At 36.6% G+C, this 13750-nt stretch overlaps 1 protein-coding gene across 1 annotated transcript; it reads right to left on the reverse strand.

Moving 5' to 3' along the window:
- Positions 1-4191: 4191 nt before the first annotated feature.
- Positions 4192-13528, reverse strand: LOC140138447 (uncharacterized). The gene is made up of 6 exons (XM_072160339.1): positions 13479-13528; positions 12163-12313; positions 11715-11906; positions 10236-10343; positions 6567-6648; positions 4192-4841 (listed from the first exon to the last, which is right to left on the reverse strand). Exons 1-6 carry the CDS (start codon positions 13506-13508, stop codon positions 4316-4318), a joined length of 1089 nt encoding a protein of 362 aa, XP_072016440.1. The 5' UTR covers positions 13509-13528; the 3' UTR covers positions 4192-4315.
- Between the last annotated feature and the right edge of the window lie 222 nt (positions 13529-13750).

Below are 13750 nucleotides of genomic sequence, written 5' to 3' on the forward strand. Positions count from 1 at the left end.
TTGTAATAATAGTATTACATTATGTGCACCGATTTTGTATTTTATGAAACGAACTTTTCAAACAAGCTTGCTATTCACCATACCACGTTTACCACTTGTATTAGTGTGACGAAGCCTAGATAATTAATGTAATTCTTGTAAGGAGAGGGTATGCACGCAAGAATTTTTTATTGAAAAACATGCACTGGGACAAAGAAACACACCACATGTAAAAATATAATAGCACCTTAACTCTCGGTAAGTCAGTGACGTCAGTGCGTATTTCACTGGGCCCATCTTCAGATCGTGAGCGCGTTCACTCAAAGCGCTAGATTGCATTTACATTTATCACTGATTCGCCGAGAATTAAAAAAAAATAACATGTCAAATTCTGTATAAAAATCATAAACAATACTAATCATCTCCCAAAATACACAAAGCAACAAAGGGACGTATCAAATAAGAAATACTAATATTCAGAATAACTTACACATTCTGTATAATATAGACAAAAACATGACGCTGATTACCAGCGAGCAATACTGAGTAAAGTGATATCAATCTTGATATACGGTGATACATAAAGTCAATGATTGGAATAATAAGTTTGATATAATAAATAAATAAATAAATAAATAAATAAATAAATAAATAAATAAATAAATAAATAAATAAATAAATAAATAAATAAATAAATAAATAAATAAATAAATAAATAAATAAATACTTGGAGAAAGATGACTATCTTCGTGCAGAGTGCTCGATGCATTAAAGCAGAACTAATAATACGAGTAGAACTTGTGGAACGAAAGTTGTAACTCTGAGTCTCACACTAATGCGATCATCAGACAACTGAGGGATATACGCTTCTTACCGTCCTATTAATGCGGACGTGATAGAGATAAACTTGGTCTGTCGTAGAGGGCGACATGAGATTGGTATTGCGGACTTGAGAGAAATACTTACGTAATATCTTTGGTGAAATTTGCGAGGTTGAACTTGTTCTGGTGTCGGCACATTGATACTAATTCCGATCTTCTATTTGTTGAGGAGTTTATATAACTGGCAATGTTATTTGCATAAGTAATATCATGCTAATCAATGGGATAGAAGGTGTCACATGAGGTGGCATCATGCGCTTATTCCAGTGCTTTACTAAATACTATGGCGAATAATAGAATTTCGTAGAACGCAAAGAAGAAAAATCTTTAGAACACAAAATGTCCGGCGCCTTTTTATAGTCGCCAAATGATTTAATTAGTTTCTGCAAAGTATCGGGTAAATGGTAACGAAGATTGCACAGAAGTGGTGCTTGGACGAAAGTAACAGTCAAAGATGGACGATGTCTTGCCAGGGTTAGAGACTCAGGAATTTAAATTGCAATTATATGGTCACGTGGTTACTCCATAAAGGACATAATGATAAGCACGTAATGAACAAACAAGACAATGTTTTAGTGTTATTCAAGGTCATACGGCGCCTTACGGTGTAAGGCTGGTATTTTCTTCCCTCTGGCATATCCACGAATCTTTATCCCACCGCCTTTTTTCTGATACCCTGCAGACACCAATTTGGCGACCATTGTATAGGCATCTGGACATTTTGTAGATTAAATTTAGTTTGTCTTTGCATTCAATCGGCTTTCCGTCTTGTCACCATTGTAAGCACACATTACTCGCATGATGTCAGCACAGTGGACACCGTCCATCTCATTGATTAGCATGCTCTTACTTATTTCATGCAAAGAACATCTAATACGTAATGTGAAATTGACTTATTGAATTATTCGGTGCTGCAATACTTTGGTTACGTGTGTGTATAAGTAGCACGGATCGTGTCCAGAACACGTCCTCGTTAGTCAGTTTGCATTCTATATAACTTTTGATCGAAACCACCAATGTGCACCCAATAAGGTGCTTTTACACTACTAAATACCAATGTGGTTCTTCAATATTGTTAAACATAACTTAAAACAAACATCATTTGATCATTCAGGAGAATTGCATCAGTCTTATCCTTTGTAAGACGATCAAAAGGAATGATGTTGTTGTAGAGATTCATCAGGTTTGTTATTGTTCAAATAATTACAGATTGTTTTTACAAAGCCAATATATTGTGGTAAATATATGGTAATAACTCACCAGCTGACGTTTCATCCGTCTTGTTCAGTCGGATTTCTTCAGAGTTGTGATGAAGCTCTGCTACTGTACGACCTAGTGTTGCCAGTCCTAGAGTCGCTTTGTAGCAGAGGGTTGTAGAGATTGCTCAGGTTGTAGGTGCCCTCGTCTCGGTTCATGGTGTTACTCATTCCTCTCCTCCTGATCCAAATACATTCCTTTATCCATCGCTTGATACGTACTTCCTCCTTATCAATAACTCTCGACTCCTCCCAGTTAATTAAATGATTGCTTCTTGCTGCATGGTCAGCAACAGCTGACTTAATTTATTCGCTCTCAAAAACTTTGCGTTCTGATCTGGTGTATTTTCTAGAACAAGCTCTGTCCACGTCCTTTTTATGCTCAGACAGTCTAATGCCAAATTGTCTACCTGTTTCACCAGTGGCGTAACCAGTGGGGTGGCCGGGGGGGCAAGCTGCCCCCCGGCCCGGGCACAAAAAAACTGGGAAGAAGAGCAAAAAATTGGGAAGGGGAAGGGAAAAAAGGGGAAGAGAAAGGGGAGAAAAAGAGGGAAAGAAAAAGAGGGAAGAAAAAAGGGAGGGGAGAAGAGAAACGGGAAAGGGAGAAGAGAAAGGGGAAAGAAAGAGGGAAGAAGATCTATAGGGTCCTACTACTTTCATTGTGAAATTTGTTGTCTGAAACACTGATTTTTTAGCTTCTAATATGCCAAAAACCAGGAGCTTCAGGGGGCTCCGCCCCCTTGACCCCCAGCGGGGCTTTGCCCCTGCACCCCACCAGGGGCCCTAAGGCGGGCCCCTGGACACCACCAGTTTAATGCTTCGCGGCAAGCCGCTCGCACATAAATACTACGATTTTTTTTTTTCAGAAATTGGGAAATTTTATAATCTTGCCCCCCCGGAAGGTCAGGTCTGGTTACGCCCCTGTGTTTCACCTATATAAGTGGACTTACAGCCACTACAAGGGATTTCATACACACAGTTGGCTGTATCCACAACTTCCCTTTTATCTTTTGGGTGTACGTCTCAGAGTTGTATGTGGTTTCATGGCCGTGGTAATGTCATATTTTTTGTAGATTCTTTGAATTCTTTCTGACAAACCCTGCACGTATGGTATGACTGCAAGGTTTCTTTTCTTTGGAGTGTCGGTGTTGTTGTGCTTCTTAGTTGGTTTCTTTGTTGGTTTCTTTTCCATCTGATCTTTGACCTTTTCGATTGTCCAATCCGGATATCCACAATTTTTCAGAGCTGTCGTAATTTTATTTTCTTCCTGCTCTCTGTCTTTTTCTTCTCTTACTATCTTATCCTTTCTGTCCAGTAGAGTGCGAACCACTACCAACTTTTGGTGGAGAGGGTGGTGTGAAGTGAAATTGAGATATTGGTCCGTATGTGATTTTTTTCCTGTACACTAATAACTTCACTGAGCCATCCTCCTTACGCACAATTAGGGTATCAAGAAAGGGGATCTGACCTTGTTCTTCTTGGTCATAGGTGAATTTGATACTTTTTGTTGGGTCGATCTGATTGAGATGGTTTGTCAAGTCTTCAACACCATCTTTGTTGATTATCGCTAAAAGCGATGGATAAAGGAATCAGTTTGGATCAGGAGGAGAGGAATGAGTAACACCATGAACCGAGACGAGGGCACCTACAACCTGGGCAATCTCTACAACCCTCTGCTACAAAGCGACTCTAGGACTGGCAACACTAGGTCGTACAGTAGCAGAGCTTCATCACAACTCTGAAGAAATCCGAATGAACAAGACGGATGAAACCAGGGCTGTCAACTTTTTGGAATTGCTTGGCGTGAGACAGAGACGTACCGGGATTTGCCGACTCCAATGTTCATTTTGTACCATGATTATTTGAGCCACGGCGCTCGAGAATGTGAAAAGCGGGGGGGGGTAGGAGCAACAAATTATTCATGACGATGCGTGAGATTTTACTCATTTTCCAGCTTTTTGTGTGAGCTTTACTACCTTGGCGTGAGATTATACTACCTTGGCGTGAGACCGTGAGAAAGTGACCCAATGCGTGAGACTCACGGCCAATGCGTGAGAGTTGACAGCCCTGGATGAAACGTCAGCTGGTGAGTTATTACCATCTATTCACCACAATATATTGGTTTTGTAAAAGCAATCTGTAATTACTTGAATGCTGTTGTATTGTGAGCATTTTTGGAGCACATGTGAAACTCTACTATCAAGTGTTATAAATAGAATTATCAACCCATCCTTCCTCACCCAGATCGCTTCTCACATTTGCCTTAGTTTTTGGAGTTTTCTTCATCACTTGTGCATACATATCTTTACTGTTATCGTTTGGACTCTGTCGGATAGCTCGTTTCGGACCTCCGATCGCATCCTTCTTTTGAACCTCAGCATATAACGGCGTCTTAACATCACGGTTTTCATGACTTTGATGTTCTTGCAAATGATCTTCAGTGACATACATTTGTGTAACATCTTGTGAATAAATACCATTATTTGACAATCTGTTCTCGTAAGTACAGTTATTTGTATCTTGTGGCAGCCTGTCGCCATCTTCAACGTCGTTATAAATATGACCGTTACCTTGATTCACATGGCCACTAAGTGCATCGTTACTAGTGTTTTCATAGGTAACTTGTTGATTTAATGGTGTAGGGTAATCAACGCCATTGACTGTCAATTCATATGTTCCATCGAATTGTAACACTTGCCTACTCTCTGTTCTGGGTTTTCTTGACCTGTGAAATGTCAATAAAACAAACCATCGAAGCTTTCATTGAGCCATCTTTATACATAAAGCAGCAAGTTTAAAACTACAGTGTTTTATCATCATAGTCGTTAGTATTGCACGTACAGGCTGTATCAAAATGATTGGTACTTATCAGTTCTTATTGATTAAAACTACAATCTTGGAAATAAGTTTTGGAACGCTTGCATGTAAATAACGGAAAACTGTCACCCCTTTTCCCATGCAATGTTGAGAAATGCCAATGTCTTCAGCGGTTTCCCAATGTGTCCAACATTGATTGATGGGGAGGGGGAAGGGTAAATCATTGTTGTAGATGTCATGTTTGTTCCCAAGCACAATATACGTCATTTCCATGATCATTAGAAATTCTGCACGGAATTTACGGCAGAGTGTGCCTAGCGTTCCAAGTACTTATTTCCAAGATTGTAGTGTGAATATCATCATAGTTGTGTATTGCACGTACAGACTGTATCAAAATGATTGGTACTTATCAGTTCTCACTGATTAAGGACAAGACTGTCACTTCAAAATGCAACATTAAAGGTGCTAAAAGTAGACATTATGAAGACTATTATGGTCATTTCAAGAGGATCCAATATTACAGTTGGAAGCAGCAGGCTTGTCAATAAACATAAAACTAATGGGTGGCAATCAAACAATTTGATATACAGCCTGTATGGTAAAATATATCATGAACATTATCATTTAATCATCAGTATCTGTTCGACGACAGTCGCCATCACTTCAACCTTATATGGAAAGAATGGTGAGGAAGGTTTACTACTGATATGGAAAGTTAACTTTTTGTAATTTCCTAAATTACGAGTTATGTCATAATTTTACCTGTTCTCCTCTGTAAAAAATTATAAATACGGAAATTAATAATGATGCCTTGGGAAGCTGTGGGAAATAACGTTTTGCAAAGATGTCTTCTACAATAGAAATTTAAAAATACTTCCTGTAGAAGAATGAGTCTTGGCTGGCTGGAGAAAGAATCTAAAACACCCATGCCCAATTGAAATATATCTTGCAGTAAGTCGTGTCTAACTCGAAGACACAAAATCAAGACATGTCTTAAAAGTGGCTTCAATGACATATCACACAGTTCAGACCTGTCGTATATGGTGAAGGTGTCTCAAAGCCATCTTCACAGCCGGGTTCACAGCACGATTCACGTGATTTTATTAATTTTTCTAACAAAAAACGTTAATTACTTTTCAATTCTAGACCGGGCCAATACCAACAGTTATAATTTTGTCATGTTTTCAAATTATTCATTTCCCCTGCTTTTTGTGGGAATTGTTATTCTATAAACTATATACATTTGTGTACAAACTGAGGGCGCTACTTAAGTATATTTTAAATTTAAATTAGCAAAATAATATGACTTATTCCTTATATTTCATGATAAAAAGTTTTTTTTAAATTTCCTTGCCATTTTTTAGTATTGTTTCTGATGTTTTAATACCATTTTACGAGTGTCTACCTCTTGTAAAGAAGTAAACATGATTTGAGATAAACAGCGCCATCAATGTTCAACTTTACTTAAAAATTACACAGTTTTACATTACATCAGACAACCGTGGTACCTTACATGTCTTATATTGTGTTTTCGTGCAAGACACATGGCTCTATTTTGTATGTTTTTCATTGTCGAAGACATGTCTAACTGCAAGAAACTATTGCTAAAACACAATGTTTTACATTAACTTACCGTTTACGCCAACATATTGCAGCTATGCATATCACTAGGATTATTACGATGAGGGCACCTGCTGCACCTCCTGCAATTATAGCTACGCAAAACAGAAACAAAAGTGATAAGAATCGTATACATATTATTTACGCATTTCAAGCATATCCTCTGTGACAGTTGCTCTTGACCCAAATTTTAACCATAAAACCTATCATTTTAATTTATTTTTAGTGACCATCTATTTCGTGATCTGTACATCTTCAAACCTGTTTCTCTCTTATCTGTCCATATATTTCATATTTAGGTCGCATCCACATACTTATAATGACAAGTTTTTTGACCTGGTTTTAGCATTTTCTTTGAGTTTTCTCTGGTCCACTTAGCACCCAAGCGTAATTCATCACAGCGAACATTCAAACAAATAAATAAAATCCATAATTTCACTTTATACAGGGTGACTAAAATGTCCTCATTCTTAGAACTATAGAGACCTCATAAAAAGTTGCTTCGTTTAGTGAAAAAAAACCCTGAAAATGTAAACCTTTTATTTTAATCAAAAGTTTTTTTTCCCGAAACAGTTCCACAAGGGAATTTGACACATTCGCATTGACATATCGTTGTATCTTTCCATTTTATTTATAAACTAGCGGGATACCCGCACTTCGCGCGGGTCCCCGCTAGATGAGTAAATGGGAGCGTTCACTATTTAAACAGGAAGAATTACTGGACAGGTAGAATCATCGAAAAGATACATTTTGATTTTCCGTTTCCATGTTATTTATTTATTTAAACCCGTTCCCATTTTTTTTTTTCAAATCTGTTATTTGTTACATTTCCCTTTTAGATTCATTTTTTATTTGCTGCTGGTGATTGCCCGTTTCCATGTTTTTTATTTAATTCTGTTATCATTATTATAGCTTCTTTTTTTTTTTTACATTTCCTGATTAGTTTCTTTCCTTCTTTGTTTCGTTTCTGTTTCATTTAGTTAATTTAACCCGTTGGCCTAATTACTCGTACCTCTTTTGTCATTTTAATTTCATTTTTTTTCTTTATAGTAGGTCTACCGCTTCATTTTGTTTATACAACACACATATTTTTCCCGTAGGCCTATACGTCCTCTCATAGCGTGTATGCGAACGTGTTCATCTTTATCATAATCCCGTGACCCGTCCATGTACCTTTTTGTCCTTTAATTTTTATTTATTTTTCCTTCTTTCTGTATTATCATGTCCACTGGTCTCTGGCACGCAAGTCGCGTGGCTCTGCGCCGTTTACGCGCGCATTGGCGTAGTGCGCATTACGCTCGCGCGCCGACGAGCTGCCTGCCAGCTGCAGTGACGCGCAGGCTGGTAACCGATTTTCATAACAAAAACCTCGATTTTACCCATATTTTCACTGTTTTTGCAGCCAATTCTTGACCGATTTCAACCAAATAAAGTCGAGGCAATTTCCCGTATATTCCTCGATCTCCCGTATGAATTTGGCGACATTTGGATCGAAACTGACGGAGCCTTTTACATGAACCACATAGATACATACATACATACATACAACATTCCCCTATTTATAGTAAGACTAGCGGGATACCCGCGCTTCGCGCGGGTCCCCGCTAGATGAGTAAATGGGAGCGTTCACTATAACAGGAAGAATTATTGGACAGGTAGAATCATCGAATAGATACATTTTGATTTTCCGTTTCCATGTTATTTATTTATTTAAACCCGTTCCCATTTTTTTTTCTAAATCTGTTATTTGTTACATTTCCCTTTTAGCTTCATTTTTTATTTGCTGCTTGTGATTTCCCGTTTCCATGTTTTTATTTAATTCTGTTATCATTATTATAGCTTCTTTTTTTTTTCTTACATTTCCTGATTAGTTTCTTTCCTTCTTTGTTTCGTTCCCGTTTCATTTAGTTAATTTAACCCGTTGGCCTAATTACTCGTACCTCTTTTGTCATTTTAATTTCATTTTTCTTTATAGTAGGTCTACCGCTTCATTTTGTTTATACAACACACATATTATTCCCGTATACGTCCTCTCAGAGCGTGTATGCGGACGTGTTCATCGTTATCATAATCCCGTGACCCGTCCATGTACCTTTTTACCCTTTAATTTTTATTTATTTTTCCTTCTTTCTGTATTATCATGTCCACTGGTCTCTGGCTCGCAAGTCGCGTGGCTCTGCGCCGTTTACGCACGCATTGGCGTAGTGCGCATTACGCTCGCGCGCCGACGCGCTGCCTGCCAGCTGCAGTGACGCGCAGGCTGGTAACTGATTTTCATAACAAAAACCCCGCTTTTACCCATATTTTCTCTGTTTTTGCAGCCAATTCTTGACCTATTTCAACCAAATAAAGTCGAGGCAATTTCCCGTATATTCTTCGATCTCCCGTATGAATTTGGCGACATTTGGATCGAAACTGACGGAGCCTTTTACATAAACCACATAGATACATACACACATACAACATTCCCCTATTTATAGTAAGATAATATAAGAATATTTTATTCTACAAGTACTTTTGTGTATTGTTGAAGGACACTTGTTATTATAGCTAATGATGATATCTATAAGTAGGACTATTATCATATGAATACCATTATAGTGCCTTTGCCTTTTGACTTAATACCTGATTACTAGTGTGATACGAGTGTTTCTACTTATTAATGACGTCAAACCAAATAAATACAGCGACAAATCTTTTGACATTATTTAAACGCGTTTTTACTTTAATTTCAAAGGTCGCCTCTACGCCTGAACCATAAAAAGAAAACTTGTTGCAGTTGTTTCTCAAATAATTACTACACACTGGCAACAAAAGTTATGTATATTATAGGGGCAAGGAGTCCAATTACTTCACTGAAATTTCAGTGATTCAAGACAAGTGGTTCATTATATATGTTAAGAAATGAGGTACATTCTAGCGGTACCTCTTTTCTTATCATAAATAACGTACCGATTGAATAGAGTCACTGAAATTACAGTGTAGTAACTGGATTCCTTGCTCCTGTAATATATACAACCTTTGCTACCAGTGTGTTATTATTTTTTGAGGAAAAATGCAAAATGGTCACAAATTTATCACGGGGTGTTCCATCTTCCCCATTTTCTATTTCAAAATGTATAGATAGATATTAGTGGAAACCCCACATTGTAGTATAGGAACCCCCTGTGCAAATATATTAGGGCTGAAAGATGTTTTGTTTTTGGATTTTGTGAGCCAAAATATATCTAAAGTGCACAAGGGGTAATCAATTTCTTATTTATCAAAAGGAATTGAAACACCAGCATGACACTCTGTGAGGAGTGGCTTTGATCGTTCAACCACGCGTGCTTAGATTTTGACGCGTCTAATGCATGAGCCCCGAAGGGGGAGTGCATTAGACGCATCAAAATCTAAGTACAAGTGCATTATTTTGTACAATTTTACGAGCAAAAAGTAATACCCATTTATTAACTCATTTCATACACGATTTTTGCAATTTAATAAGTCACTAACAGTGTTGGAAAATACAAGCAAATATATAAAATATGCATCAACCCGCAAGAACAATGAAAGCACTGCGAGTTGCACGCGGAGTAAGCACCCGTGCATTACTCACAATCAATGTATGTTTTTGATTTTTCTAACGCATGTTCTGATTGGTTCTCGCTTTCAAAGAGTGTATGAAATCAACGATGCATACCTATGCTGCTACCAGTAGAAGGTACCACTGGAGTTATTGCATATTTCGTGGACGCGACTTGGGATGTTTTTGTTACATGTATATCCGACTCACTTGCAGTAACGTGATCTACAAAATAAAATCAACATTGTTCATTAAGCAAAATATGTCTTGTTTAAAGGAACAACGTGTATTAGAGTCATATGCTTTTTGATTAATAAATGTACTGTTAGGCCTCTAATTAAAATAAAATATTAAATGATGTTTGAATTAGACTAGTCTCAGGAATTATCTACATTTGATGCAATCTTATATAAAAACTACGAGTACATTTAGTTGGTATAATTGTTGATACGCATATTCGTCACTGGAGTTTTCTTTCCAAATATACTAAAAATAATAGGATCGTTGTTGTTTCTTTCTTTAGGATCTTTGGAAGCAATCCTTCAGGGAAAATCAGGTTTCAGACAGTATGCATGCATCAACTGGTCAATATCATTTTCTTGAATGTAATTAGCAATCTGTTTGTCTTTTTTCTAGCGGATTGGGTGTTCCATAATCCAGATTCACCTGCATTTACCATGTTTACTAGACTATGCCATAGTCGAATTTTATTAAAAATATGTTATTATTAGTCATGATGAACCCATTTCGTTGAACTCAAAATTATACTGATGTTTATTAAAATTAAAGTATTCAATAGTAAAATGGTCATAGCGAGTTAAAAATATCAGACGATTAGTGACAATAAAAGTAATTGAATGCAACATTATCTTGCATAATTATAACGGCTCACTTTAATACTGAACAATTCTGATTTTGGAATCTACCAGTTTATTGATAGCGAACCCCGAAATTTCGACTATGAACTTTGAATTGTAAGCAGAACTTTGCCCCCTGGACTTTGCTCTCTAAAAACACACTGTCAAGCATACTTGTTTATCAGTCCATTAACCACAAGTACGCGCTAGATGTTTGATGAGAGATTAACTTTCGCGTCAACACAAAAGCGCCGCAAATACCACAGACAGTTGTTTACGGTGTAGTTAATGGTAATGGCGCGGGCCCAGACGATTTAAACCATAGCGAGGTATGGGCGACCAATCACAAGGCAGATCCATTTAAAGATGCATTACATCATGCCCAATTTTAGTTAGGCCAGAAATTGGCCTAACTCTCCATAGAGTCCCGTGTTAAAAATCTTAACCGCAAGGCAATGTCAGTAGTCCACCTGGGAAGCTAACAAACAGAGGGAGTAGGGTGACAGATCAGATGTGAAAATCTATCAATTGTGCACACATTAAATAAATCAGAGTTTTAAGCTTAAATACAATATCCAGAGTATGCACAATGGGCAAGTGGACTACGGGGTAGTCTACATGTTTACTGACAATAATGCATGTTTATGTTTCACATACTCATGCAGTAGTCAGTACAAAATGTTGCTAATATGGTATTTAATATCTAATATATCTAATATCAGTTTGGTTTAACACCTACCATCCGATACTGTCGATCTATTTATTATATTAGTTTGATCAGGTAAAACATCTGTTGTCATCTCTGGCACTTGCGAAGTTGTAGTAAGGCTACTCTTAGTTGTCGCACCTAAAGTGGCTTGTGAAGTTGTAAGGCTACTAAAGTCTGTCGCATCTAAAGTGACTGATGAAATAGTAGTAGTATCAAGCGGCTCTGTGAACGAGAGAATCAAATACATAAAGACGACGACAATAGTTTAATTATGTCAATTGTGTATCTGAATCTGATGTGCGCTTGCCGCAATTTGGAGGCCCTTGCAAACAAAAGTTGAGAAACAGGAAGCGGAGGATAAAGAAGAAAGAGGAGGAGAAAAGAAAAGGAAGAAGCAGATTAGATAGGGGTATTATTTAATAATAATAATAATGACGATGACGATAAAACAGGTATTTTATTTGATAGAAACACTTACTATCGCATTCATTTTGTCCGTACAGCTCAAAGCGAAGTGCACATCCTTCGCTGTCACACGTTTGTAAATAAATTCTCAAAAGGTTGAGTTCTACAGTATTGAAAAAGTTTTCACGATTCACAGTGGAGTCATTCGAATTTCCTGTAAATATCTATAGGTTATAAATAGAAGGATGAAAATCTTAAAAAAATGGAATGTAGAGACCCAGCAAACACAAAACGTTTTCGACATCATTCGCAAAAGGTTATAAATGGTTGTCAGAAAACGTTTAAATGTCGGGTTATATAAAGGGTATATTAAGAGTATAAAACGTTTTCATAACCTTAAAAACATTTTTTGATAATCTTTTGCTCAGCAAACAAAAATGTTTTACAGAAAACGTTTAAATGTCGGGTTATATAAAGGGTATAAAAACGTTTTAATAACGGTCCAAAAACATTCTTGAAAACTTGATACAAAACATTCTAAACAGAATGTTATTTTGGGGTTGAAAAAATATTTTGCGAAAAATGTTTGCCAAAATATTTTCAATAACGTTTTAAAAACGTTTTCATGACCTTTATGTAACCCGACATTTAAATGTTATTAAACGGTTTTGAAAAAAAAAAAACATTTTAAGAACATTTCTGTGTTTGCTGGGTTCAAATATTTTAACATAATGTTATTTAAGTATTGACACAATATTTGGCAAAAATGTTTGCAAAAATAGTTCACAATAACATTTTTTGAAAACATTTAAAAATATTGTTGTAGTGTGTTTTCATACAAAACGATTTAAAACGTTATCATGACCTTTATATAACCCGACATTTTAATGTTATTAAAACGTTTTACCTAAACCAAAAGCCAAGATTTAAAACGTTTTTAAAACGTTTTTGTGTTTGCTGGGTACACCTGCAATGTTAATCTAATGAATCGCTTAGCTCTGACGTAACTATCAAAACTGGAGAAAGGGAGAAACAGAAAAACATTTTCAAAAATATTTTCATTTTATATCCAAGGTTTATATCGATACACTGCATAAACAGTGTTTAGCGATTAAACGTTTTTCTAAACACAATTTTGCCATCATGCTAAGAAGCTAAACATCATGTGTCAAATTTCTGAACATTGGTCAGTGATGGTGTTTAATTTCTAAATACCTGACATCCATATTCTAAACATAACGTTTCTAAAAACATTCTTGCCATCACTTTCTAAACACTGATTTTGCAGTGTAAGAGCCATTGTTGTAAATTTTGAAGCACAAGAAAGGAAGGCATTAGGGCTTGCAAAATATATTGGCAATCTATTTTTGTTACCTCTGTCTTACTTACTTTCTCATTGTCGCTATTTGTAATGCTCATCCAGGATGACTCTTCAACTACAAATTTTATTGTAAATGTTTCAGCAAAATTGGAATATCAAGTTCCGTATTTGATTTACTAGGAAAATCATAGCCCTGTGTCGCTATGCCAGTGACATTGACTGTTTGGGTGAAATTTACTTGGATATAACGCATGGTAACATCGGTATCATGGGTTGGTATCCAGGCTAAGTCTCCATTTAAGCGAGATTGATTAACACCATACACATTACCATCCAATTG

This window comes from Amphiura filiformis, chromosome 17 (genome assembly GCF_039555335.1).
Source record: "Amphiura filiformis chromosome 17, Afil_fr2py, whole genome shotgun sequence".
Lineage (NCBI taxonomy): Eukaryota > Metazoa > Echinodermata > Ophiuroidea > Amphilepidida > Amphiuridae > Amphiura > Amphiura filiformis.

Excerpts from the sequence above, each read along its gene's own strand:
- LOC140138447 (XM_072160339.1), bottom strand. The coding sequence starts at position 13,508 with ATGAGCATTACAAATAGCGACAATGAGAAA. Across the intron at positions 6,649-10,235 it reads TTCTACTGGTAGCAGCATAG|CTATAATTGCAGGAGGTGCA; the intron begins GTATGCATCGTT and ends TGTTTTGCGTAG. Across the intron at positions 4,842-6,566 it reads GCAATATGTTGGCGTAAACG|GTCAAGAAAACCCAGAACAG; the intron begins GTAAGTTAATGT and ends GACATTTCACAG.